General features: G+C 41.3%; 1 protein-coding gene across 3 annotated transcripts in view; it reads right to left on the bottom strand.

The window, feature by feature from the left end:
* Positions 1 to 221: 221 nt before the first annotated feature.
* The window catches only part of ZNF462 (zinc finger protein 462), a 93,430-nt gene continuing 67,166 nt past the window's right edge, over positions 222 to 26,485 (bottom strand). For all 3 annotated transcript variants that reach the window (XM_037373252.1, XM_037373254.1, XM_037373253.1), the window contains 6 exons: positions 21,778 to 22,042; positions 17,502 to 17,638; positions 11,872 to 12,095; positions 9,337 to 9,466; positions 4,169 to 4,283; positions 222 to 2,928 (listed from right to left, as the gene is read on the bottom strand). In XM_037373252.1, coding sequence (XP_037229149.1) covers positions 2,727 to 2,928; positions 4,169 to 4,283; positions 9,337 to 9,466; positions 11,872 to 12,095; positions 17,502 to 17,638; positions 21,778 to 22,042 — 1,073 coding nt within the window. In that variant the 3' untranslated portion in view covers positions 222 to 2,726. The remainder of the gene's footprint in view (positions 2,929 to 4,168; positions 4,284 to 9,336; positions 9,467 to 11,871; positions 12,096 to 17,501; positions 17,639 to 21,777; positions 22,043 to 26,485) is intronic.

Genomic DNA, 26,485 nt, shown 5'->3' with positions numbered 1-26,485 from the left:
TCAAGGCATTCTTCAGGGATGTGGTAGACCCTAGACCTGTGTGAGCAAGGAGTAGTCACTCCTCCTGCCTGTAGGTCCAAAATTCTCTGTGAAACAGGGAAGGAAAGGGTAGAGAGGGGAAAATGGTGCTCCCTCCCACAGCTGCCAATGGCAGAACCAGTCACTTGTGCAGACCTATCATCAGAGTAGCCAATAAAAAAGTACACACACACACAAGCAGACACTCTTAAAAAGTTTTTATTAATTTTCATTGTTTTTTTTTTTTAAAAAAAACAAACCCGTCAGTGCAACAGTTCAGTATCCCCTTCCTATCCCCCATCAGTAAGCAGTAATTTTAAAATCAGGAAATACCGAGTGCTGAAGCCAATGGGTTAGCATTTTGCTATTATTTCCTTCTGTCAAACTCTGAAAAAGTCCTCTGTATAAATTAAACAATGAAAAAAATGTTATTTTCAATTCTATGTCATTACAGTCAACAGAACCATAATAATGCATCTAAAATGTGTGTCCACAATATATCAGGTATACATTTTTGGGAAAAGAAAAAAAAGGAAAAAAAATATGACATTCTAGGCTTGTTAAAAGGATAATGGTCCCATATTTTTTATTAACAGGTTAGCAAAACAAAATCCAATGGATTACAATATTTACATGTTATTTGAAAAATTAAGTAGTGATAAAAGCATGTCACAATCATTTTTTTTTTCTTTTTCATTTTTGGTAACCATTACAAACACCCAATCCAGGTATGGAACTGTTTAAATACATTTGAAATGAGGCCAATTAAAAAACAAATACAGACACAAAATGTGTATTTATACTTGTCCCTCCAATGTGTTTTTCCATGTTCCCTCCCTACTTCAAAAAACAAAACAAAAAATCCCCAACAAAAAAAATCATAAGAATCGCCCTAACACACAATTGATGAATCCCCAAAAGCAAAACACCATGCTTCTCAAGTAGCACTTATTCCACAAATGCAACATTTTTGCCATCAATTTCATGTGAAGCTCTCTAGAACACCGTTTCCTCAGCAGCTTCCTATTTTCCCCCCTCCCCCTCCCACAGATCCCCCCCAAAACAAAAAAAACAAACGAAGACACATGCATTTCTAAAACTAGGTTTCAGTCAAGTACTTTCTACTTTTTGGAAAGAAACTCTTTTTTTTTTGTTCACAATCAGAACATACCATGGGCACCAGATCCTGTATTCATTGCTCAGGCAAAACTCCTGTTCAGTTTGGTAGGCTTTCCACCCAAGAAGTAGTGCAGGATCAGCCACTTAGGTACGCAGGTTTCCTATTCATTCTACACTGCTCCCCTCATGCTAAAAGCTAAGGAGGAGGGGAAAAACTTAGCAACTCCACCTTGAATCGAGTAAAAGTAGTTCTCCAGGCTCAATGTCGTATGTAACTATTTCACCTCCGCTTGCAAAAAGATGTGTTAACAGACACCCCCTCCCTCCCACCACACCAAAACAAAAAGAAAACATGCACACCACAGACGGAAGAAAAAAAGGCAGCCAATCTTAACAAAAAGTTACTGGTGTGAGACTGATAGATGTTAATATGACAAGCAACAGAACGGTTATGAGGACCTATGTGTTTGGCCCGCGAGCTGCATAGCTGTGCCGTAAGTTTGGTTCTTTAGTTTTTTAAAAAAAAGTTAAAACTTCTTTGTTATTTCCATATGTTTAAAATTAACAACAACAACAACAACAACAAAAAGTTCTATTCACAAGTTCTAGTCTCCTTTCCCTGTCCCCCCCTCGAAAAGAAATACTCATCTTACATGAGAAACTTAATTGTGCTGTATTTGTAACACCTCAAGCTGATAGAAAATAAACATGTGGCAAACAAAACCGCACAATCAGTCACATGAAATCTACCAAATCCTAAAATTATAACTGAATACTAACAAACAGCTTACCTGGAATAAAGGATGACAATTCACAAACAGTTATCTAGGAATTAAAGTCTCTCTCTCTTTTTTTTGTTTTTTTTTTTACTAAAATAATTAAAAAAATCACAGTATTTTAAGAAATAAAACCCACACTGGGATTTTAAGCACAATTTGTTTTCCTTTCTTTAAAACTTTTTTTCTTCCTCCATTCACCACCTTGCTCAGCAGTCTCTCTACATTTAACCACAACAACAACAGGTAGTACTGACAAATGCAGAGATCTCCCTTGGTTAATTCTGAGGTACTAGGAAACAGGTGACTGTTTTAAGCAAAGCAGTTTCTGTTTTGTTTTTGTTTTCCTTTTTTTTTTTTTTTCTCTTTTTTTTTCTTTTCTAAAGCAGTTGCATTCAGTCTGGAAAAGCATTATGTATTAAAACTAGAAAAACGCACACAAATTTGTGCGTTGAAAAGTTGTCCCCCCCCACTTCTTCCATGCTCACGAAGCTTCCATTCACAGACAATCGAAGTCTCCACTGCAAAGCACGATGTGTAATGTAGGAATACCGGGAGTTGTTTCATTAGTCCAAGATGAACGTAACTTCCCATTGTCAAGATCCAGAAGAAAAGATGCAGTGATGTAATGGAGCCACTTATTCCATCACTTAAATAACTTTAATATACACACACTCACACAGGTACCAGTGCTTTGAAAATAGATCATTCAGTCCTAAAAGCAGCTTTATTTCTTCCTTCTGCCCACCCCACCCACCCACCCCACCCCGTTCATCACTGTTCAAGTACGTTGACTAGAATCACATCAAATGCTTATTCGGTTTTGGCCTCCGAGTTGTCTTGGAGAGGTTTGTCAGCAACTACCACGCTGACTGCTGTTTCACTGTTGTGGGAATAGTCCACCACCATTTTCTCAATGCCTTCTTTTTCTTCTGGCAGTGTGCTAACAGTTTCTTCTATGTCCTCCTTTGGCTGGCTGTCCTCACTGCTCCTGTGCTTGCTTTCATTCAGTGCCCTGGGAAAGCCAAGCAGCAGAAAGCAGAAACACTTACAGTCGATACAGAGAACAGCAAAGCCAATCTGTGCATGTGACACGACGGAGAAACAAACAGACCACTTTCTAAAAAGGTGGACCTAAACAGCCACACCATTGCCACCTCATGTGCAAAAGGAGAGGCAGTGGAATGAAACTACCAGTGGGACCCATAATATTCTAGCTTTGAAACCAAATCTTTATTTGCTCTACACGGGGACAGATATGGGAGAAGAGGGAAGAACCCCAACTGTGAGCTTGAAATTTTATTCCCATTTTCCCAGTACCTGGTAAACAAGACTTTGAGGCACCAAACAAAGGCACAGGAAAAGAGTACTTTTCCCAAAGTTATTGAACCAATAAAACTTTTTATAGCTTGCAGCTTTTTGAGTACTCATATTTAGGCAGACAAGATTAAGAGCAACAGAACTAATATTTCTCTTCCCATCACAGCTAATCTACAATATTGTATTCAAATGTCTTCTGCACGTCAGCAACCTTGAATGAAATCGACGACTCTGGTCACCAAAGGCATCTCTACTACCACTAAGATCTTAATCAAAATAAGTGAAATTATTGTTCAAGAGACGCCTATCTTATCTGTGACGCGTATCAACTCACAGTGTGCAAACAGCTAATGAAAGGCAAGGATCTTCACTGTGAACTAGTGAACTTCACTGTACACATTTTAGGAGAAGTTCATTCAAATTGATTTTACTTCCCTTGAAGGTCTTGACATTTTTCTGTACATAATTCTTTGCACTGCTATGCAAGTTTAGCTGTAACCATGTGAAAGAGATATAACAATGAAGGGGGGGAAACCCCAGCAGTTCCTTCCCTGAACATTCTGTAGTAATTTTCTCCCATTTTTATGCTTCTCTGCTGGCAGGCAAAATCAACAGTACAGTCAGGTAACGTTAATCCTGGCCAAGTGGTATTCACCTTGGGACAATCTCAAGTTTTAGAATCACAGTTAAACTTTACAGTCTACAGCCACTCTGTGCAGCAGAGTCAAAAAGGATGAACAGGAACTTCACATGCAGAGACATTGCATGACTTATTATCCACACTTATGATAGACAGAATTATTCTTCAGAGAACTGCAGTTGCCTTCATCACAGGGTTTTTCAGGAGCTGAGGAATGGGATGGGGGTGGGCGATGGATGAATAGAAATCTACTGTTACCTGTGGCTGTTTGGCAAAGTAATGTAAACCAACTTACATGCCATGTCTCAGCACGTGTCGCTCCCACTCAGAGCCTTCTGTAAATGATCGGCCACAGAACTCACACGGGAAGCGTTTCTCTGGAGCACCGCTGTCAGGAAACATCATGGGAACTGGGAAAAGACAGCACAGCCCATGAATTCAGAAGTACCAGGGCAAGAAAGGCCCGCTGTGATCCCACTCTGATCCCCTCTGTTGCACCTTCTAATCCCTGAGAAGCAAAAGGACTTACCAATCAAATAACTGTTTGTGAAAATTTAACTCCCCCAAAGCAAAGTGGCACTGTAAGCCACAAATGTCAACCCAAGTCTTAAAGCTCCTCTGCAAGTAAGGGTAATGAGTTACTACTCCCTGTTCCTGTATTCCAATAAATGAAGAGACTGTGTAGTTTAAGTCAAAACCAAAACCAAGAAGTTTAGGGCTGAAAGGGCTTGAAAGCAAAATCAAAAACCCACTGAAGCCCACCTAGATTTCTTGTATTGGTAGTACAGATTTCAGGAAACAAAGACTTGGTATATTTACATGTGATCCTCATAATAAATGGATATCCCTTCATCATGAAGTCTCATGGGTTAAGTTCTGCATCTTAAGTGCATAGGTGTTTCATCCCATCCTAATCTTTTATACAAAGTGCTAGGGGCCTATTTTGCAGAAGTGTCAAGCACCTAGTAATACGAATGAAGCCACTGGCAGCTCAGGGAGCTGTATTTCTGAAAGCCAAGCTCCATGTGAACACAGCAAGCTTTAACAAAAGATGAAACATTTTCTCACAAATTAAGATGATCACCACACAAGCCATTAAAAACAATTGCATGGACTATCTCACTTGATTCTTTTGCTGGAAATGAGACAGCACCATCTGCTCAGAGCATTAATTCCTTAGCAGGGATTATCTTAAGCAAGAAATCAACAGAATGTCTTTCTGACTCCTCCCAAAAGACATAATAAAAGAAAAGGGATTTTGTTTCATTCTGGTTCTGATCCCTGCTCACTTGGATTTCTTCACTCTCAGATTTCTCTGTTCAAGATCAGCCTATGAACTTAAAATTGCCCACACATTCCCTACTATCTGTATGTAAGTCCTGTAAATGTATTTTTGTGACACATTTCTCACTAGTTAGCCTTTACTAAAGTTCTACACAGAATGGCTCTTAACATCATTTTTTGCTTTATGTCCCTGAAAGAAAAAAACCCACTCTGTATTTCTTACTGTCAGTGATTTATTAAGTGGTTAAATATCACAAAGCAAGGTGCTGTGTCAAGAAGAACACCAGAAAGTCAATCAATGCCATTAGTTGAGTTTACATCTGGATTTTAGTACCTTATGTGTGGTCCAAATTTATGAACACACCATAACACACAGCCTAGTCACAGTACAGGGAAGGTAAAAGTTTTAGAGGCAAATGCTGCTGTTCTGTGCGAGAACTTACCTAGCATATAATACACAATAGGAAGTTTATTCTCGGCCTCCGCAGAGAGGAGATAATGCAACACAGAGGCCGTTTTGCTCAAATAGAGAGGACTTGGGGTTGTTCAGCCTGGAGAACAGAAGCCTCTGGGGAGACCTTGTTGTGGCCTTTCAATTCTTAAAGGGGTCTTATAAGAGAGATGGACAGAGATATTTTACTAAGGCAGTAGTGGCAGGACAAGGGTAATGGTTTTAAACAGGAAAAGCGTAAGTTTAGGTTGAACATAAGGAAGAAATTTTTTAAGATGAGGGTGTTGAGACACTGGAACAGGTTACCCAGAGAAGGTGTGGTGCCATCATTAGAAGTGTTCAAGGCCAGGCTGGATAGGGCTTTAAGCAACCTGATCTAGTGGAAGATGTCCCTGCCCGTGGCTGGGGTGCTGGACTATAATCTTTAAAGGTCCCTTCCAACCCAAACCAGTCCATGATTTACACTTGCAACTTCCACTAAGATTAGCAAGTGCTACTCCAGTAAATCCATCACTTCTTCAGGAAACACTGTCTTGTTCACCCTACTTCCTGATGAGTTTTGCTTCTAGGGCTGTGAATTTGGGCTGCTTTCTTGGATGAGTATCAGAAGGTTCTCTTCTTTGGGCCTGAAGAAGAGAGGGAACAGACTGCACAGACACCCAACATCTCTGCAGTTTCCTGCATCACATGTACAGCTACTCATGGACATTTATTTTAATCTACTGTGGAAAAATACCTCTCAATTCCAGTTTCTGCTAAGACCAAGACATAAAGGTCAGTAAAGACAAACAGTCCTTCTGGGATGCAGTCCCTACCAGGGGGAGGCTGTTCTTTCCATGGTGTACGCCACACACCTTCTTTTTCTCTGCCTCACCTTCTTTGTCCCAGGTCAATATATTTTCTACTATCTTTCACAAGCAGCTGACGACTACCCTTTCTTTCATGTCCAAGACAGCAGTTTAGTTCTGCTGAGCTCTGCTGCCCAGCTTGGTCTGTTCAAATGGGCAGCATCTCTTCTTTGGTCCACTGTCCAACAGCTCATTTGGAGAAGAAACCCACGTTTCTTTGCACCTTCAGTACTGCACACACCAGCCTGAAGGCAAAGTGGTAAATCTAGCAGCTGTTTGACTCATGGGAAGAAATCCTCGTTCTGCCAAAGCCACAGATTTCAGAAGTTCAGACAGCATTTGCTTCCAGATACTCTGAGCACACAGAGGCACTCTCAGCAAATCCCACTTCCTGCTAATGCCACAAAGGCTAGAATTGTCAAAAGCAGCCAACTGGCATACTGGATTACGCAGGCTGATGTGGTTTGAAAGCTGTGACAGCATCAGCCACTGTGACAGTTGATATTTAAAATCATAGATCTGGTCCTCTGGTAACAGGGCAAACCATTTCTGTGTTAGACCTATCTTCTGTAAATCACAGGGAGATGTCAGCATGCAACTCTGCTTCCAACCATGCCTTCAGTTCCTGTCTCACTGGGACATTTCCTGAAAGTGTACCTTGCATCTTGTACCTTATAGTGGTAATTCACAACTTGTCTAGAAAAATATAGTTGATACAACTGGATCTTTTCTAAATACCCTTGCTGTGGTAGCCATACGGTTCTGCTGAATTTTCTACCTATTTTAGTATAATGTATTACAAATAATAATAGATTAAAAAGGAATAAAAATAACAATGGTGAAACATTGACCCTACAGACCAGTCAGGACACAATAGCTGCAAAACTTGGAAATATGCACAATTTTTTTAGACTGGTCATCTGGAAAAGCATGAAGAAATCATTTTAGTCTGTAAGAGATTAAAAATCCATAGATATATGTGAAAAAAGTACAAAATAAAAATTGTAAGTATTAAGACGCTATCCCTTACTTAACCATTGATTGAGTGATGCATGGGGATAACATTTATTACTCCTGCAAATTTAAATCTCCAGCACAGAAGGTGATACTTTTGCATTTTCACAGTGGAACCTAAAGCCAGTTTAAACAATGAACTTCACCTTAGTCTGTTCCCCTTCCAAATGTGCATTTACAGGGTTTTGTAAGGTTTGGCAGATAGCACCTTCTTATCCTTGGTCCAGATACCATGGCTTCAAAGGTCACTTCAGCACCTGTGCTTGTATGTAATATTAATGTAATCCTCACAAGGACAGCATGACTCTCTTCATCCCCTGCTAGCTGTGGGTCTATACAAAACATTAATCAGCCTGCTACATCTGCAGCTACGGTGAGCTGGTCCTTCAGTCAAATCATTACAAAATCGTTGCTCCAGCCATGAGGCGCCGAGGGTCGAAGACGTCCCTGAACGGACACCCAAGGATGTTTCCACCATGCGTTACTAATGTTGAACTTCAAAACATATATAGAACAAATACTCCTTTAAGTCCTCCTCTGAGTTTTCTTCTGCTCTGAGATACTGTGTTGAATATTTTTCATTAAAAACATAAATGGTTTCCTATCCAACTCACTTCATTTCTCATCTAAATAAAAGCTATCACTAAACCACTTGAAGTGAAGTGCTGGTGAAAAGCACAGACTTAATTTATGCTGCGGGGACACTAGATAAAAGCCAAGACACTGAGATCTTTCTACTAAAAGGTAAGAAGCATGATATGAACCCCTCCTGTTTCATAAACAACCTATGAATCCAGAAACTGGAATTTTTCAGCATCTGAAAAGGTGTAGGAAGACACATTTTCTTTTGTGAACAACTCCTGAGTGAGTTTGAAAGCTGAAAATGTAAAGAAAAAGGTAAACATGGTGCAGTGCCTTTAGTTAAAGTACATGGAACTTGGCTAACTGTGGTCGTCAGCATCAAGAAGATGACTGACCCCAGGACCCTGACATTCAGACATCACAGGGCTAAAGATGTTCAAGAGTTGCGAACATAATGCATTGGACTGATGAACTGTGCACCACAGCAGACTAGACAACACACCGTTTACAACAGATACTGCCATAACCTGGTTTTCATGGGGGAAGGTTGTTGAAAAGGAACAACAAGAAACCCTTAGTTCAATTTGTAGAGAACTTTTTCTCTGCTGATCTAACTTTGACCAACCCAAAAGCATTAGCAAGCATGTAGCCTAGCCTTGCTGAAGTTGGTGGGATTAGTCTCAAATATGAATGTAGGTACATATTTAAATATACAATGGTACAGGTGGAGCATGGTACCTACCCTGGCTCCAGAGCTGCCAACTGCAGATTGCCAATTGCAACAGGACTGACCCACTCTGTCAAGGAATGCTGGGCACAGTTAATAACAGCCCGTAAAAAAGTTTGGCCAAACCCCTTCATCCCTCACTTGAGCAATGCCAAGTGAAAAGTTGAAAGCTGGTTGCCAAAACTGAAAATCTGACAGACCACTAAACCACTCCACGTACTCACACAGTCTGCCAAGCCCTTATCTGTTAAGGGCAGATATCTGTTCTGGGCAAATAAGTCACAGATGTTATCTGTGTTTTCTCATAGTATGTATTTTATTAACAGACAGAAAACTTGCAACAAGGATTAGAAACACAAGATTCCTCCTGGAGCAGTGTCTTCACAAAAGCCCCGTTCTGCTCCTGCTGCCATGCCAGCCTGGCTTTATAGGAATGTGTTGTAGAGTCAACAGCTAACCTTGCTTGGTGGGACTGGTGGGGTACGTTGCAGTGCCAAAGAGTAAAATAAATAAATAAAATAAATAAATAAATAAAATGAAAAGAGTGCTGCACTAACCTCCGTCTTCAGTCTTGGGGCTTAACTCTTCTTTTTCTTCTTCATCACTGCTGGAGCTCTCTGTTTTCCCCTTCATTTGTTCCAACTGGTCCAAGTTAACCCGTCCAACCAGCTCAAAATTACGACTCACCTTTGAAAGAAACACTTTGTCAGCAATCAGCACAATCATCAGCTAATCAGAAAAATTGTCACTTATGCAAAACAAAATCCAGTGCACCCCAAAGCCTGCTCAGCTAGAGGTGATATGCAGTTACCTAATTAAATTAACATAAATTTCTTTTCAATTATGATTCTTCTTTTGCTGTTTATTCTGCATTTCTCATTTTTGCTTTTCAAAAAATAATGACATCCAGTAAACCCCTCTCATTTCTGTCTGGTTTTGATGTATCAAAAAAGAAAAAAACAAACTTCCAAGAAATGCAAAACACTTTAAGTTGTATCCTCCTCTTACAGCACCATTCAACTGCTGTGATCAAATACTGCTATTGCACATCCACACTGCAGAAAAATTCTTTGTGACTGGTTCATTCAGCTTCATTCATGAAAGTATGGGTCTTTTACTATGCACATGGCTGCTGTGTGCCACATACACTTTCACGCACTAATAACAGATTAATTTCCATTATGAAGGGCTGCAAAGTGCTTTGCAAACTGATACACAGACTATAATGGGAACACTTCACCCAGCAGCCAAATTCAGCTAACCCCAGGGTGAAACGCACTAGCTACTTCACAGCTCACAGCAGCAGAAAGGAGCAGCTTAGGGCACAGAAGTCAGGAACTCCACCACATCCAACAGAAACAGCAGAGGAAAAGTCCAGATTTACACTAGAGGCAGAAAGTGTGAAGCATGACCAGGACACCAGGGCTAATACTTGTTGGATGACAAACGCCCTCTGAGCTCATTGATCACTGCTGGGAAGGATTTTGGATTAATCTTTCATGCAAAGAGACAGCCCTCCAGCAGCACAGGCACTGAGCCACAGAGGCAGACAGAGTGGAGATGGGGGAATGAGCACAGTACACCACCTCCTGCAAGATGCTGAATGAAATATCAACAACCACTATTTTTATTTTTCATCCCTCCGTGGGAAAGGGAATGTGAATGAACCTAAGGAGCATGTGAATTAGACTGTAGTATATCTCCAAGCAGCAAACTATCCTAAATGCAGTGGTGTGCAGACTCCTAGCGCTACTCCATACAGACAGCTGTGATGAGGTCCTCTGACTTAACACATTATCTACTGAGATTTAAACAAACAAGATCACATGCAGGGCACTTAATTCAACTCAGCTCATGCACAGGAACTCATTAAGGAGCAACATATGACTTGGGTATCTAAGCCCAGAACTTGGACACAAATTAGCAAGATATAAGCTACCAAGGAGAAATGGCGAAAAGATACCCTAAACTACCGGCACCATCACTGCAGGTCCAGATTGGAAAGGTAAGTAAGAAGGGAAGGTAGAGGGGATAATCTTCCAAACCTGATGCACTGCGTCAAAAGAATGAGGAGTAATGCCTCCTGGATACACCAAGGACTTTGCTGGGGTGACTAGGAGGTGTGGAGCATCTCACATACTATTTGAACTGCAGAAGACTCCCCAGGAGTAACAGAGAAGAGGGCAGATAAGCATAGCAGACCAACTTAATTTTACAGTTTGTTTTTTGTAAGACAGCCAAATACTTGTTAATCATGGAAAGTTCTGTTGGGACTTTTCTGCTGCATAAATGTTTATGACTCTAAGGAAAGTGTCATTCAGTCAATGAAGTAAGAGTTTTTAGTGAGGACCTGGGCAGCTCAGCTCCAACAGGTGGAGGCATACAGCTGCCTCCCCTGGAAACACGACAAGGAAGGACTCTAACAAAATACTCCAAAACACATCTCAGTCCTACAACTAAAGTGTCTCTCAGCTACACACTTAATGGTTACAGAAATTCAAAGCTAACAGTCCGTGGAAAGCCTCTAATGACTGCTCAAAGATTGAATCAGGTCTGCACTGCATAAAAACTCCACAGTAGTCTTAACTTAGGACCTGGTTATACTTGCTGTTTATCTTTGCCTTGTTAAATGTAAACAGGGATGTATTACCCTCTTTGTTATTAAAATATGCATGGCATGTCACACTGCTAAAGTTGCCAGAGCAATCTTATGTTTGGAATCTCCCGCCTTTTAGAAAGGCTGAATCACATCGCCATAATATTGTTTCACAACCCTTTTTTCCCCCTCCTTTTTAAATAAACCTAGCATACACAAGAGCCTTTTCCAGATAATCATGTCTGCATACAACAGTCTACCAATTCTTATCAATATGAACAGCTTTAGAAACCCTTGATTATGAGTTCCTAAAGAAAAAACAGAAGTGAGAGAAAACGGAGGAAGTTAAGAACAGCATGGGATTAGATTCCAGATTTGGGGAGGGAGGGATAAAAACCCCAATGGCAAGTTGGCTACTCAGAGTTGACATGCAAGTAAACTAATAAAGCATTTGCAAAGAGTAGATTGCTACAACTTAAAACTATTAGGATGTTACCTTGTGCTCATCTCGAAGGTGAGCGTCCAGCTCCTCTGTGTGTTTGGTCTCATAGTAGCAGAGTTGGCATTTGTAAGGTTTCAGTTCATTGTGCTTCTCTATGTGCTGCTGCAAGCTCTCATCACTGGAGCATGTAAAGGTACACTTATCACAGCGGAAAACAACTCCCTGCAAGTACTTTGACAGTTTGGAACGGCAGACTTCAATGGGAACGACCCGCTCTTCTGTAGGGACAGGACAACATTCACTTAACAAATTTTATGAAATACCAGGCCCACGTGTCAACAGTTTGGGCACTACCACCCACACAAGGAATAGGAATGCTACATGGGTAGGCAGTCCACCTATAAAGGAATGGGAGCTAAGCTGGGCTGACAAAAAAAGCACAAGACCAAGTCTATAAATGCAGGTGCCCTCATGAACTGCTTGTTGGGTGAAGAGGATGGGAATGGAGGTTTTGGGGCAAATGAGACCCCCATCTCTGAGTCAGAGTAGCAGAGCCTGGGAATACAAACCCAGCCATAAATCAGCCAGTGCAAAAGTCCACTTTGGTTCAGTACTTGAGAGCAGCCAGGAACAGCTGCTAGAAATGTAATAAACAGGGAAGCTGCAGGGTGCTTCCCAATGCATCATGCTGCTGGCTTTATAAAAATTGGAGCTGGTATCCTCATGACCGCATTTAATAGCTACTCTCTGGGGACTGAGAGGATAAGCAAGGCAGCACCTTTTCCTGGAAGAGGCTGTGCAGTTCAGCCAGGGGCAGAAACTTCCCAATATACCCACAGCTTTCAGAAAGCTCAGATTCAAAATCCACAAGCATGATTCTTGCTGTTCTTGCTGAGTTTTTAAACCCTCCACTTCTCAAACAAAGCACTGACATTTAATAGAGCGGCAATTAATTTCAATCATTTGACAGACCCAGAATCCAAGGTGCGTAACATTCATCCACTGTGGTTCCCTGACCTGTACACACGAGAGAAACCCCAACTTTGACCTTTCAGCTGAGGGTCAGCAGCAGATCCTCATTATGGGCTTTTGTTACTCAACTGGCCTTTTGAACTAGAACACTGAAATTTAGTACTGTTACTCCTTATGGACTGCAGATTAAAGGAGGAGTTTGATCCTCTTCGTGCAGGTTCATCCCTAACAACAGATTAAAACAAGCGAACAAAAAAACCAGGCCTGAATCTCAGATGGTAGACATGAAGGCCAGGAGAATGTGAGATGTGGCAATCCACATTCAGATCTGAGCCAATGGGCCCTTTTCTCTAGTGAGGAGGGTAACATCGCATCCAAAGACAACTACAGATATACCAGCTCCCTTAGGGTTTTTCACTGACTTTTGGCCAACCCATATGCCACTGTGCTCACAAGGTATTTTCTAGAACCCAACAAAATACTCCATCCTGTTCAGCTTCTCCCTGAACACAAGTGTTATTTTATCTCATAACTTCCTCTCTGGCCACTTCAAAAAGTGGAAGTTTTCCCCTAAACTATACCTTAAACAAAACCCCTGTGGACATGTAATTCTTTTCTACACCGAAAATACCTTCTGTAGCTATGAAGACAGTGAGTTGTGGCCATTCAGGGTGGGAAACAAGAGAGGGATAAATAGGGTCTAGGAGACAACAGAATTTAAAGCTGTGGTTCTGGGGTCGTAAGATGACTTTTTACAAGGTTGTTGCAACTGTGTGCTTTTGAACGCACTGAAGCAAGTCATGCAGCTGGTTTCAAAAGTGAAAAAGTGAAGTTTTAAAAAAGAGAAATACTAATTACAATATTTGAAAATTCACTTTTCCTCTAGCACCTGGCACAGATTTAAAAAGCTAAAATATGGGACGATATAAAACTTTTTATCTACCAGTCTGGAGTAATGCAGCATTCCCTAATTCACATTAGCAAAACGTATTATCTCACAATCACACACATGCTCCCCAAATCACAGGCAGCACAATAACAAGAGAAAAGTAAAATAAACATGTCAATTCTAGTCTGAAGGATTTCACTTTCAGGGGATGATTTAAAAATTTTACATGATGTATTCATGTCAGTGAGCTTCCTACAATCAACGATTTTAGAACTTACAGGGTTATTTCGATCCAGAACCTCACATTTTGCAAGGTGATGCACTCATCTCCAGCTTGCTCCTAGAAAGCCCTGTTTATTTAATTACTCATTTAGAATGCTTATCATATCTGTGCAACTGACAAAATGACAGCAAACCGTAAAGTTCAATACATCAGTTGAAAAAGGCTGCTTTATGCATGTGTAGACTTCTTCAAAGTTCAGCAGTTGTCTAAACGAAGAGTACTGTATATGCCTGACAAACAGGCGTCCTGAATTGTTGAACAATGTAGCAAGAGGTGTAATTAAAAAACAACAACAAAACAAACACCTACAAAGCATCATCTTGGTTTAAGAAATCCAACTCTTCCATTAGACTGAAGTATTTAGGCTAACTGTAATGCAGATCAGATATTAAATTGAAAGGCCGTTAACATACTAGGTATTGGCAGTACAGCAACTCAAAGCATTTGAGCATTTTTTTTGCTGAAGGCATAAAAGAACCCATGAGTCTACCAGTCCTTATTTTGCAAGGAAAAGTCTTTACTCAGCAAAACACCACAGCATATACAAGTTATTTCCTTCCCTTAAAGGTAAACCAAGTACAAACAAAACAGTCCTACTACCTTGACACACACCAATTATTTGGTCATGCCGGGTTTTTGAAAACATGCATTTTTGCCTGCAAATCCAAGCTACAGTCACAGAACATTTAGCATTTGCATTCCAGTAGCCAAAAGCAAGCACAGCACAAGGATTCTGCATGTATCAACAAAGCTGTGTGCACAAGGAATAATGCCAGTAACAACCACATGCAAGGGATCAGGCTATGTAGCAATGAAGCCTTTGGGAAGGTAGATGAATTTGAAAATTCGACTTTTTTATCTTGAAGTTACCATTCAAGAGAAACAGGTGTGTTTTCTAATAAATGGAACAATGAAATCACTATTTGTACCAGAAGAGAATAAAATGATCACTAAAAGAAGAAAAAATTATGCCCCAAGAATTTTAAAGTAGACCCAATAGTATTCTTGGTAAGTTGCATTCAGCCCTGGAAAATACCAACATGTTTCAAAACGTGTGACAGGAATGCTACCGGAAGGGATAATGAAAACTAATTGCATTGTCTGGACTAAATTAAAGGCCAGCACCTCTGCTGGACACAGAACAAGAGTTCACTGTCCCCTCTGTGCTTCCTCTCACCAGGCTTGCCTGCCACAAAGGCCAGGAAGAACGTGAGAGCCAAACCTCTTCATCTACCTGCGTACTAGCCTCTAGCTGCGAAAGTCCCCTGCTACAGGCCACCCACAATGAGTCTGTGGTTCATCTGTACCCACAGAAGGGATGGTGAACCACTTTTATACTGATGAGGAATAAGTGATAAATGGAAGAAGGCTCTTGGAAGATTCCTGTTTGCCCTCACTCTTAATAGGAAGCAAATTCCTTGCCTGATTTTTTCTCACTAGGCATTCAGCCCTATAAAATGCAGCTTCCATAGCCACTCATTAAGCGGCAAATACACTCTCCATTTCAAGCACATGCTGTTTCACCAAGGATTAGGGGTGAAGCAACTTGGAAGTAATGTAATAGTCACATATCTGTAAACATGTCTTTTTACACAGAAGGAACATTAACTATGAATGGATCAAATCCTTCTCACCCTTGATTTTACACACTGCACTACTCCATCTACCTCAAAACTAATTTTCCTGGACCACAGCTCAGGGCTATGCCCTTGTTTTATAAATGCAATCATTATAAAAAGGAAAGTCATCTCAGGCTACATTCACCATCCCTCAGTCTTTCACTGCATATTAAAAGTTGTCAAAATTGTCTGCTTCAGCTGCCACACAAATAAACACAATGGTAGAGGGTTTTTTAGCTGGATATGTGCACCAGAAAGCACTTTAAGGAAGGACCCTACTTTATTACCTGGATGCTTGATGCTAGGAGACTCTTGCCCCTCCCTCAGTGGCCTCTGAGATTCTCTATCAGCTATAATCCCATTTACATTAAAACTTCTTTTACTTTGTTTTACCTCTCCCAGTGCTCTAGTAGGTATACCGTGATGTCCTTTGCTATCAGCTTTGTTTCAGCAGCACAAAGGCTCGAGGCTGGTTTGTGCAACTGAAGCAACAGCTCTACAAATATGTTTCCATTACCCAGGAGGTAACCACCTCCTTGCAACTGGCCAGAAATAGCTCTGTACAGGTAGTGCAGCTGCTTCAGCTCATTAAGTACTCATCCAATTCTGCAGCTGGACGTTCCCAGTGTCAATTCTATGCATGATGAAAAGTACCCTAACTAAGCCCTAACAGTTATCCCTGTTTATCTGTATTTTAAAGGGTTGGCAGTGTTCACTGGAGCCCTGGCACAGCCACAAAACAGAACACAACTCGGCAGCACTTGGAAAAACATGGTCTCCTGCAAGGGGTTAACTAAACCCTCCTCTCCTCTAAAGTGAGCTAATTCTGGAGTATACCCTGAAGCTGGGCAAAATCCAACACAGCAACACCTTCAAAGACAGGAAGTAAAACCTAAAGCATCTGCCAAACTCTTACAACCAAATAAGGCAGCTTTGTAATGTGCTTTCTGAATCACTGACAGGTCATTTTCCCCAGATGTTCCCTCGGAACAGCCCTGCTACCAGACAGAAATTTGTATGAACTCTGCCAACCTCACTGCTTTGGTATAAGAAGGACTTCAAGCTACTAACACTTAAAAGTGGTATGTTACAAGGAATTATGATAGCGCTTGTCACACCAGGATCTCCTCCAGGAAAAAGATGGCATGCAAAACTTGTGTTTGCTCACCACCAATACCCTACTGTGAAACTCTGCCCAACCTGCAAGCAGGCAGAGTGCCATCCCAACACATGGGTTTGGATTTCGGCAGCCAACAGACCATCTACAAGCACCAAGTGTGATAGCTATGGGCAGGAATCCCAGCCCAGAGAGCCCAAACAGCTGTCTCTTCTGAGCTAGTAAGCCCGCAGTTAATAGAATATAGAAATCCCTAATCCTGCTTTTAGCTATTTTAAAAAAAGAAGGGAGAGGTGGAAATAGGAGTCTTAAAGAAAAACAAAAATACGGTAATTCTTGTTTTGATCCTAAGAACAGTAAAGAGAAAAAAAATCAAGAAAGTAATCAAGGGCTATTTTGGAGCCTCTATGGTTAGTTGATATACCTTGTCACAGATTTTATGACAGTAGGGCTTTTATTATAACACGGACATAAGCAGGAAAGAAATCTGGCCTAAATGAGAGCTGTAAATTATGCAACTCTTGCTAAACAGGTGTTTGATGACTGATAACCCCTCTACAGGAAAAGCTTAAAAAACATTATATATCTACCCTGTTTCAGGACTGGCTAACTTTGAATTTTACAGGAAATAAATAAGATGCATAATTTAGAAATGAAACAAAAGATATTCAAAGGCTGATGACTAATTCAACATGCTTGCCCTCATGTACAGAAATAGGAAAATGTATTGAAACCAGTCTGAAAGGTAAGGGCATGGCTCAGCATTCTCCTCATAGATACAGACACATATAGGGATATTGTTACCTCTGTGCAGAACTATATGGTCAATCATGTTGCGTTTATATTTGGTGTGATATAGGCAAAGAGGACAGCGAAGGTCTTTGGGTCCTTCCTCAGGAACTGCTGAATGCCCAGCTTCCACGTGCATAGTAAAAGCAGATCTGTGAAACAGGAGGGAGAGATGGAAGCAGTCAGAAGAGGTGTGCAGGGAATGGTGAAGTGTCACAGCTCTATAAGGGATGTGTCATGTAAAATAGTACAGAAACCACTCAGCCTTGTCTTCACAGTACCACATGGCATTTCAGTGGGGCTACTCACATGAGTAACACATGAGCAGAGGTATTTGCAGGCTTGTACCCTCAAGTAACAAACACTCATTCTAACTCTTTTGCATGGGTTGCTCTAAAGTCACATTGCTATAGTTAAGATAGCAAAAGAATTCCCATCTTTCATGCTTGTTGTCTTCAGGCTGAAACATTCAGTGTACTTTCTCTGGCAAAGATTAAATTTTTAGCAAGTTGAACAAAATCTATCAACCATTCTGGACTTGCAGAGGTGAGGACAGAATTATTTCTGCAGGCAAATAACATCCTTAACCATCTCTGTATTTGTAGTATAAGCCCAAAACCAGCTAAAAAGTTTAGATTCAGGATACAAAACAGCCTTCTGTTCACAGTGAGTTTGGCACCAAGCAGTTAAGTTTTAAAGTGTCAGCTATCAAGATCTGAAAACCCATGCCTAAGAATACTCTATTTATTAATGTGGAGGAATAAGCAAATACTCCACAGCACTTTTCAACAAAAAAAAATCATGCTGGCATTACATTGGCTACATACTCAAACATTGCAAGAGACATGCATACAGAGGAAATTAACTGTACACCTATGAAACCACAAGCTCAGCTACTGAAATGAGAAATGTCTCTAAACTTGGGGCATTTGGTTATTTTGTTCCTAAAGCAGTGGTAAAGCTAAGGAGCTTGCCACATTGACCTAAACTCAGAAGCCTCTGAAGTCTTCAAGACTGTTAGCTTGAACACAAAGCAACTTACTAACACAACTGGATACAGGCCCAATCCAGTGATCACTGAATTCTACAGGTGTATTTCTGTCAACTTCAGTGAGAGTTTTCACAGGTTTAAGTTTCTGAATTGAAGGGGGGATTGGTATGGGGGTTTTTGCCCCCCTCCCTCCGCCCTCCTTTTTCTTTTAAAGACAGAAAACATGCTGTGCTTCTAAAAGAAGCAAGACTTAATCCCTGAATGAGACACCACATGAAAGAACACTACTCCCTTATGCAACTATGAATGTGTTTAAATGCTGCTTGATTTAAGATGATTTCATTTCATCCAGGTGGAAGAAAATGGCACTTGCAAGATATGAACATATTGAACGGACCTGGCAATTTCTGGTAATCTTACAGACAGATAGCAATCAGGATATAAAGCAAAAGCAGCAAATTTTACCACAGAGGCAGCTAGGGGCTCAAGCAAGAGGTTAGACACATGTAACTAGAAGTTGCTTTTTTGTGGATTCTCTCAGGTTTGTACTCCACATTTTTCTTCAACAAAACTCTCCTTTATCCAGTCATACTGTTTACAGTCATCAGTCTCCTAAGAACTTAAGTCTGAGACATCAAATGTCAGATGAGGGAGTTATGCTTGAGGGGCCAGCATATCAGGAAGAAATGATGAATAGCACAGGTGCACAGGCTCTTTTTTTCCTTATGGAACAGTAGCTAAAAGCACACATACACACAAACAAACAAACACAGCACCAAATTTTTAAATTTTGCACATCTAATTGGATTTTCTGAGGTGCCTCTATATGTTATCAGGGATGCTAAAGAATACTTTCAATTTCAGCTAGATAGACGGTGGGAGAAATAAAATTACATGAGAGAGGTTTCCTACAGCAAGGTGATAGAGATTCTCCTGTCACCCTAGGACACTTGATTGTCCCATGCTTCATGCTGGTTATACCAAGAAATTACCTTATTTTTGTAGAGAACATTTTCAGACTTGGCGATAAGGAGAACCCTCTAATTGCCTATGCTGAGGAAAGCTACTACCTGTACTGTTTCCTCTGGCAAGTAAACTGACGTCCCGTCCTGCTGGACCTATTGTTCTTAGCAAACACAGAAGGAGTTGGGGGTGATGTGATGGCTGGAACCTGGCTGAGCAGGGAGCTTTGGCTGGAACTCAGGGGAAAAAAGGAGAGACTATGAGCTTTGGAAGAAGGGGGCAGGCCACTCAGGAGGACTACAAGGGTGTCATGAGGTTATGCAGGGAGAAAATTAGAAGGGCCAAAGCCCAACTTAATCTGGCTGCTGCTGCAAAACACAATAAAGAACATTTCTATAAATGCATCAGCAACAAAAGTAGAACTAAGAAGAATCTCCATCCTTCGCTGGATGAAACATGGAAAAACATAGTGACAAAGGATGAGGAAAAGGCTGGGGTATCTAATGCTTTCTTTGTTTCAGTCTTCAATAGTAAGACCATTTGTTGCTGGGGTACCCAGCCCCCTGAGCTGGAGGACAAGGACAAGGAGCAGAATGAAGCCCCCATAATGCAAGGGGAAACAGTCATGACCTTTGGACACAGACACCAGTCTATGGGGCCACATGGGATCCACCCAGGTGTGCAATCTGGCAGAAGTGCTCATCATGCCACTTTCCACCATTTATCAGCAGTCATGGCTAACTGGGGAGGTCCCAAAGAAGAAGGGGAGGTTAGCAAATGTGACACCCATCTACAAAAAGGGCAGGAAAGAGGATCTGGGGAACTGCAAGCTTGTCACAGCCTGACCTTGGTGCTGGGGAAGGTTATGGAGCAGATCATCCTGAGTGCCAACACAGATCACATACAGTACAACCAGGTGATCAGGCCCAGTCCGCATGACTTTATGAAGATAGGTCCTACTTGACTAACCCACTTAGTGGCTGTGGATGTTGTGTACCTGGACTTTAGTAAAGCCTTTCACACCATTTCCCACGCATTCTCCTGGAGAAACTGGCTGCTCATGGCTCAGATGGGTGTACTCTCTGCTGGGTAAAAAACTGGCTCGATGGCCAAGCCCAACAAGTGGTGGTGAATGGAGTTAAATCCGGTTGGTTGTTGGTTCTGTTGGTACCTTTATCAATGATCTAGACAAGGGGATTGAGTGTACCATCATTAAGTTTGCAGATGACAACAAATTGGGTGGCAGTGCTGATCTGCCTGAGGCTAGGAAGGATCTGCAGAGGGATCTGTACAGGCTGGATCAATGGGTCAAGACCAATTTTATGAGGTTCAACAAGGCTTAAATGCTGGGTCCTGCACTTGGGTCACAACAACCCACGCAATACTACAGGCTCGGGGAACAGTGGCTGGAAAGTGCCCGGTGGGAAAGGACCTGGGGGTGCTGGCTAACACCCAGCTGAACATGAGCCAGCAGTGTGCCCAGGTGGCCAAGAAGGCCAATAGCATCCTGGCTTGTACCAGAAACAGTCTGGCCAATAAGGCTGGCAAAATTATTGTCCCCCTATAGTCAGCACTGGTGAGGCTGCACCTCAAATACTGTTCACTTTTGGGCCCCTCACTACAAGACAGACATTGAGGTGCTGGAGTGTGTCTAGAGAAGGGCAACGAAGCTGGTGAAGGGTCTAGAGAACAAGTCTTATGAGAAGCTGCTGAAGGATCTGGGGTTGTTTAGCCTGGAGAAAAGGAGGCTCAGGGGAGACCTTATTCCTCTATACAACTACCTGAAAGGAGGCTGTAGCAAGGTGGGTGTCAGTCTTTTCTCCCAAGTTACAAGCGATGGGACAAGAGGAAATGGCCTCAACTTGTGCCAAGGGAGGTTTAGATTGGATATTAGGAAAAAGGTCTTCACCAAAACGCTTGTCAAGCATTGGAAGAGGTTGCCCAGGGAAGTGGTTGAGCCACCATCCCTAGAGGTATTTAAAAGATGTGTGGATGTGGCACTTAGCGACATGGTTTAATGGTGGTGCTAGATTAGCAGTTGGACTCTATGATCTTAAAGGTCTTTCCTAACCTAAACAATTCTATGATTCTAAAACCTGCTGCAAGGACTTACGGTGCTTTCGTCTGCAGCAGATGGTACCGGCTGTTGTGGGAGAGAGGAAAATGGATTACATGGATGCTGCTGTGATCTGGCATGGCATTTCCTATGTTCCACTCCCTGGTCAGCAGTGGCCATGTTTCTGTTAGCTACAGCCAGCTCTCAAAGATCTCAGAAGTCTTTTCAAGTGCTAAAAACCCCCTTATGAGTTCAGTTTATCTGTTTTGCACAGTACTTACTTAAAGCCTGTATAAAAGGAACAATCTTTGCACTTGAAGAGTTTTTTTCCTCCGTGCTTGTCACGGTAGTGACGCCGAATGCTCTGTATGTAACCCGAGGAGAATTCACAAAATTCACAGTTAAGGATGGCTTCCATTTTTTCCATTCCTGCAGCACTCCCAGAAAGTGGGACTGGGCTGATGTTGTTGTTGTTCCTGGCCAAAGCTGCAGACTGGTAGTGGTTCAACTGCTGCTGAACATCAGGAGGCTCAGAGTATGAAGAGTCTGTAGAGAAACAGGGAGAAGTTGTTATTCCAGGTGCATAAACAGATCTGAAAAGGTTTGAGGCATGCTCCAGAAGCTATTGGCTCTTAAAGGGAGTTGATCGAGATGTTGGTTATGAAATCCGCCGACAGCTTTCTGAAGGGATTAAGAAAAACAGGTGTAGCACTTCTTAATCTAATCTAAACTAATCTAATATGTATTCTACAATTTAAAAGGTGATCAATATAAATTCTGCTTTTTAGATCTGATTTAGGTAGGAAAGAGGTGACAGATTTCTATGATTCTATGATTTGAGTTAAAATTAGTCTAAAAAGAAGTCTGGTTTTAAGACACGTAATTTGTGAAGGTAAACACATGAATCATACTGCCAAGTGTTTATATGTTTGGTGCATAAACCAGATCAGATCCTCTCAAATGTCTTATGCCAGTTTACACCAGATGAAGATCTGGCACAGGATACATGTAAATAGCCTATCTAAAAGTGGGGGTGGGGGGTGGAAATATGAAAGGGAAAATAAATGGATACCCTTCCCTTCTTATTCAATGAAGAAACACACATCAGAAGTTCACTTCAGCGAAATGATGCAATGTAACTTTGTCACATTTGAAGCAGTCTTCACAAAAGGTAATTCCAAGTTCCCTCAGCAGATGATATTTGAAATTAAGTCATCATTAGAAAAAAAGGTATTTAATGATAAATTCCACTAAAGCAAACTTCTAAACCACATTTCCTTAGAAGTTGCAAGTTTGCTGCACTGAGAAAGAGACCTCTTTGTATAGATATGTCTGTATAGATGTATCCCTTCTACAACCCAGCAGAACTCTGTGACACCATTTTAATGGTATGTGGAGAAACACAGCCCGGAGATGTCTCAGTACTGAAACTGAAAGCTATAATACTTTAGTTGGACCCAAAAAAACACAAGAGGGGGAGGGTGGTGTTCAACCTTTCCCAGCACATTGCTTGAATGTGGAGGTTAGGAATTCATCTGCTTTGTCCTATATAACCCACAGCTGCCCATGAATGGCACAAATGAAAGCGGATGAATAAAGCACAGATGAATTTCAGTGTAACTTTCCTGAAAAGAAGACAAAAGCCTCTTTTCTTAAGCTTTCTGGAAGAAGGGGGAAAAAAGCTAGGGGGGAGGGAAGTTGGGATACAAACTGTACCAGCTACCTCCTGCTTTGATGGGTACTTCATTTTCCAAAGCTTAATTTCCCGAAGCTAGATATGTAGGAATTCTCCAACAGACACACTTGTGGGAACTTAGCACCATGCATTCTAACCAATTAGTATGTAGAAACAAAAGGCAAACAGGCCTAATACAGCATTCAGTGTGGGGACTTCTCCACCTGTCTCCAAAAGAGTAAAAGGCCTGCTTTCTTTTCTCACTACCACAGAAGGGGGTTATACATGCCAGAGAAATGAAAAACAAACTAACAACATCAAAAAAACCCAAACCACAAGCAGGAGATAAATGTCTCCAGGCTCCCCTGGCTTCAATACCAGGTGTACAGTAAAGGCAAAGGCAGAGACATAAAAGATACTGGTAAATTGAATGAAATACTTTTTGTTTTTCCTACCCAAGCCTCATGAACTGAGGCTGGATTACAATGCAGCATTTATCATCTCTTGTTTCCACCACTTCTACAGCAGGTTTGCTCACCATGAGTGCTCACAGTGAGCTCCACCTGTTCAAATGTCAAGGCTTTCTTCTCCTTGTGTTTGAAACAGACTCCTCACTTCATTTACTTTGGCACAGGCCAGGCCTGAGGAGCTGCAAACCTCTGCACAAGTCTCTTCTCCCTCAAAAGCAGCAATTGTGCACTCACCCTGTTTTGGAACCAGACCTTGAGGCCCAGAACAATGCATAGTTCAGAGCAGATCTGCTGACTTGCATATCTGCAGCCTGGTGTCTGGGCTACGGGGTTCAATGCTTCTAAAAGCTTAAAACACAGTTAAGACAATTTCCTGACAAGGATATGACTGCCTGAAAAAAGTTAATCACACTGGAAAGTGTCCTTTTTGTACGTGTACTAGCCAAACTACTTGTAGAGTACTGACTGAAGTCTAGTTTATAGCTTACTGCTCCCTTCCTCAGGAGGAAAGGATCAAAAATTTCCATCACATCATCAAGGTTCCTAGCAAAAGTTTCAGTGACGTCCATTGCTAAAAACATTACAGGTTTAAAAATTATTATTTTCAGAACAAGGAAGTTTTCTTAGTATTTGGAAGATCTACTATACTTCAGATGTTTCCACTTCCCTTGTCATCTGGTGTCTATTATTCCAGCTTTCATACTTCCAATCTGATACTTACCTACTTCCGTGGAATCTGGTATATGAAAACTGCAAAAGAACATGTCTATTCCCACAGAAAAAAAAGTACACAAAGTAGCTTTCCTTGTCATCAGGAACAGCCAAAAGCAAATTCTACCTTTAAAAATTTGAATTCTTACTGTCTTTCAACCAGAATTCATGCTGGCCACCTTGCAATTTTTAGTGTATTGCTCTGTTACAATTAAGATAGTTATGATATTTACAGAAAAAAAGCCACCTAAAGAGCTTATACAGAAAGTTTACACATAAACAATGTTATCATGCATGTCCCTAGTTCTGCCTGTGTATTCTTCTCCTTTTCCCTTGTCAAATGCTTTCATTATTTTGCAATCCTTCTGGAGTGCAAGATTTAGCACTTCCTGAAGAAACCCACCCAGGATTAACACATGTATAGGGCTTCTGTTAAGTTTCTGAGAATCAGCTTGCCAGACAACTACCCTAGCATACAGGTGCAAACCAGCTCCATCAGGAACACTGTGGTCAGAGTCTGAAGCCAACTAAAGGCATGGGATGGGAGGCTTTCCACCAGCTTGACTGAACCACACTTTTTGATGCCCACTCCAAAACCAGTGAAGGCAGTGGAAAGACAGCAACTGACTCGAGTTTGCTTCCAAACATGCAGTTTAGCACACAGCACATAATGAACTGCCAGCAAATAAGAAACATGATGGAGTCAAGGGTTTGGATTTTTTTATTTATTTTTCAAAAGCAGTACCTGAGAGAAGGACGAGAGGAGGGAGGCAAATCCCCTCAGTCAAGGATCAAGCACTGCCTTAAACTGGCAGAGCACTTCTACACAGGCACCACCTCCGTTCTGCTGGAAGAACAGACTGGTGTTCCAAACAGCTCTGCATGTACTTCAGTGCTGGGCTAACTTAAGATGTTGACGAAGTGCAAGCCTTAGCATTTACACAAGTCTCAAGCTGCTGGACACCTTTTGGTGGTGTTGCTGCAACAACACAGGATGCCTGAATGTTAAGAGTAGAGAATGAAGGAGGAAGACAAGAAAACGTTCCCCTCAGAACTGACCAATAATTCAGTCCCAGCTGTAAACAATGCAAATTCCACCTCAGACTTTTTCCTGCACCCCAAGCACAAACGGTTGGGGGCACTCCAGCAAAGTGTTAACAGCTTTGACCTGGAGCAGGGAAGAGGGTCTAAGCCATCCGTGTCTGAAAAAAGTAAAATGGCCTTAGAAGCCTACATCAAAGTCAGAAAGCAGAAGAAAGACATTAAAATAAGAAAAGGGAAGAGTTAAGAGAATTTGTATTAAATAATGTAAAGCATAAATGCAAAGAGAAAACATGAAGGGGAAGACAATAAAGAAAAATTAAACATCAGGAAGTACTGATCACATGTTAAGGAAAAAAAGGCATTTTTTTCTATGAACAGCCTTGACACAGCAGAAGAAAATAAAGTATGTTCATATATGCAATGCAAGGAAAGAAAACTGAATACTTAGCTATGACTGATTTTAAAACGTCAAACAAAAAAAAGCCCACACCAAAAACACTGAGATCCATTTTTAAAAGTAATCTTATCCAAAATGAATGGAAGGACTTCACCATACCACTCCAAAAGCAAAGTAACAGCATGGGACAATCTGACGTAAAAGGAAGGACACCTACAATCATGTTAAGAGTCAAAAATTATCAGTATTGATGTAGTCAGAATGGAAGAACAGCAGTGATGCTGCAAATCCCAATTTTGAGATTTCACATATCACATCTACCCTACAGACTACCTGCACAAGAAGAATAACAAGTCTAGCAAGTAGTGTAATCCCTGCCAGCACCTATGGATCTAAAAGACTACAGAATCTACCCTCAGGATACAACAGCATTCTCATATCCAAGTGCAGAAATGACTAGTTGAAAGGAAAGCAGTAGAAATTATTGTCCACATGGTGACTCATCAACACAGCCGTATCTAAATTACTACTGTGTGCTGGTAATAACACGTAAGTTAAGTTTCATTGTGTCTCTGCATGGGGTGAAGAGAGACAGCTTTCCAGAGTACCTAAACCACTTAAATGCCCAGTAAGTGATGCTGCCACTCTGAAAACTTTTATTCAGAGTAAGATACAAAGACTGGCATAATGAG

Source organism: Falco rusticolus, chromosome Z (genome assembly GCF_015220075.1).
Source record: "Falco rusticolus isolate bFalRus1 chromosome Z, bFalRus1.pri, whole genome shotgun sequence".
Classification (NCBI taxonomy): Eukaryota; Metazoa; Chordata; class Aves; order Falconiformes; family Falconidae; genus Falco; species Falco rusticolus.
The sequence above is the reverse complement of the archived record's forward strand: the minus strand, read 5'-3'. Positions and strand labels throughout refer to the sequence as shown.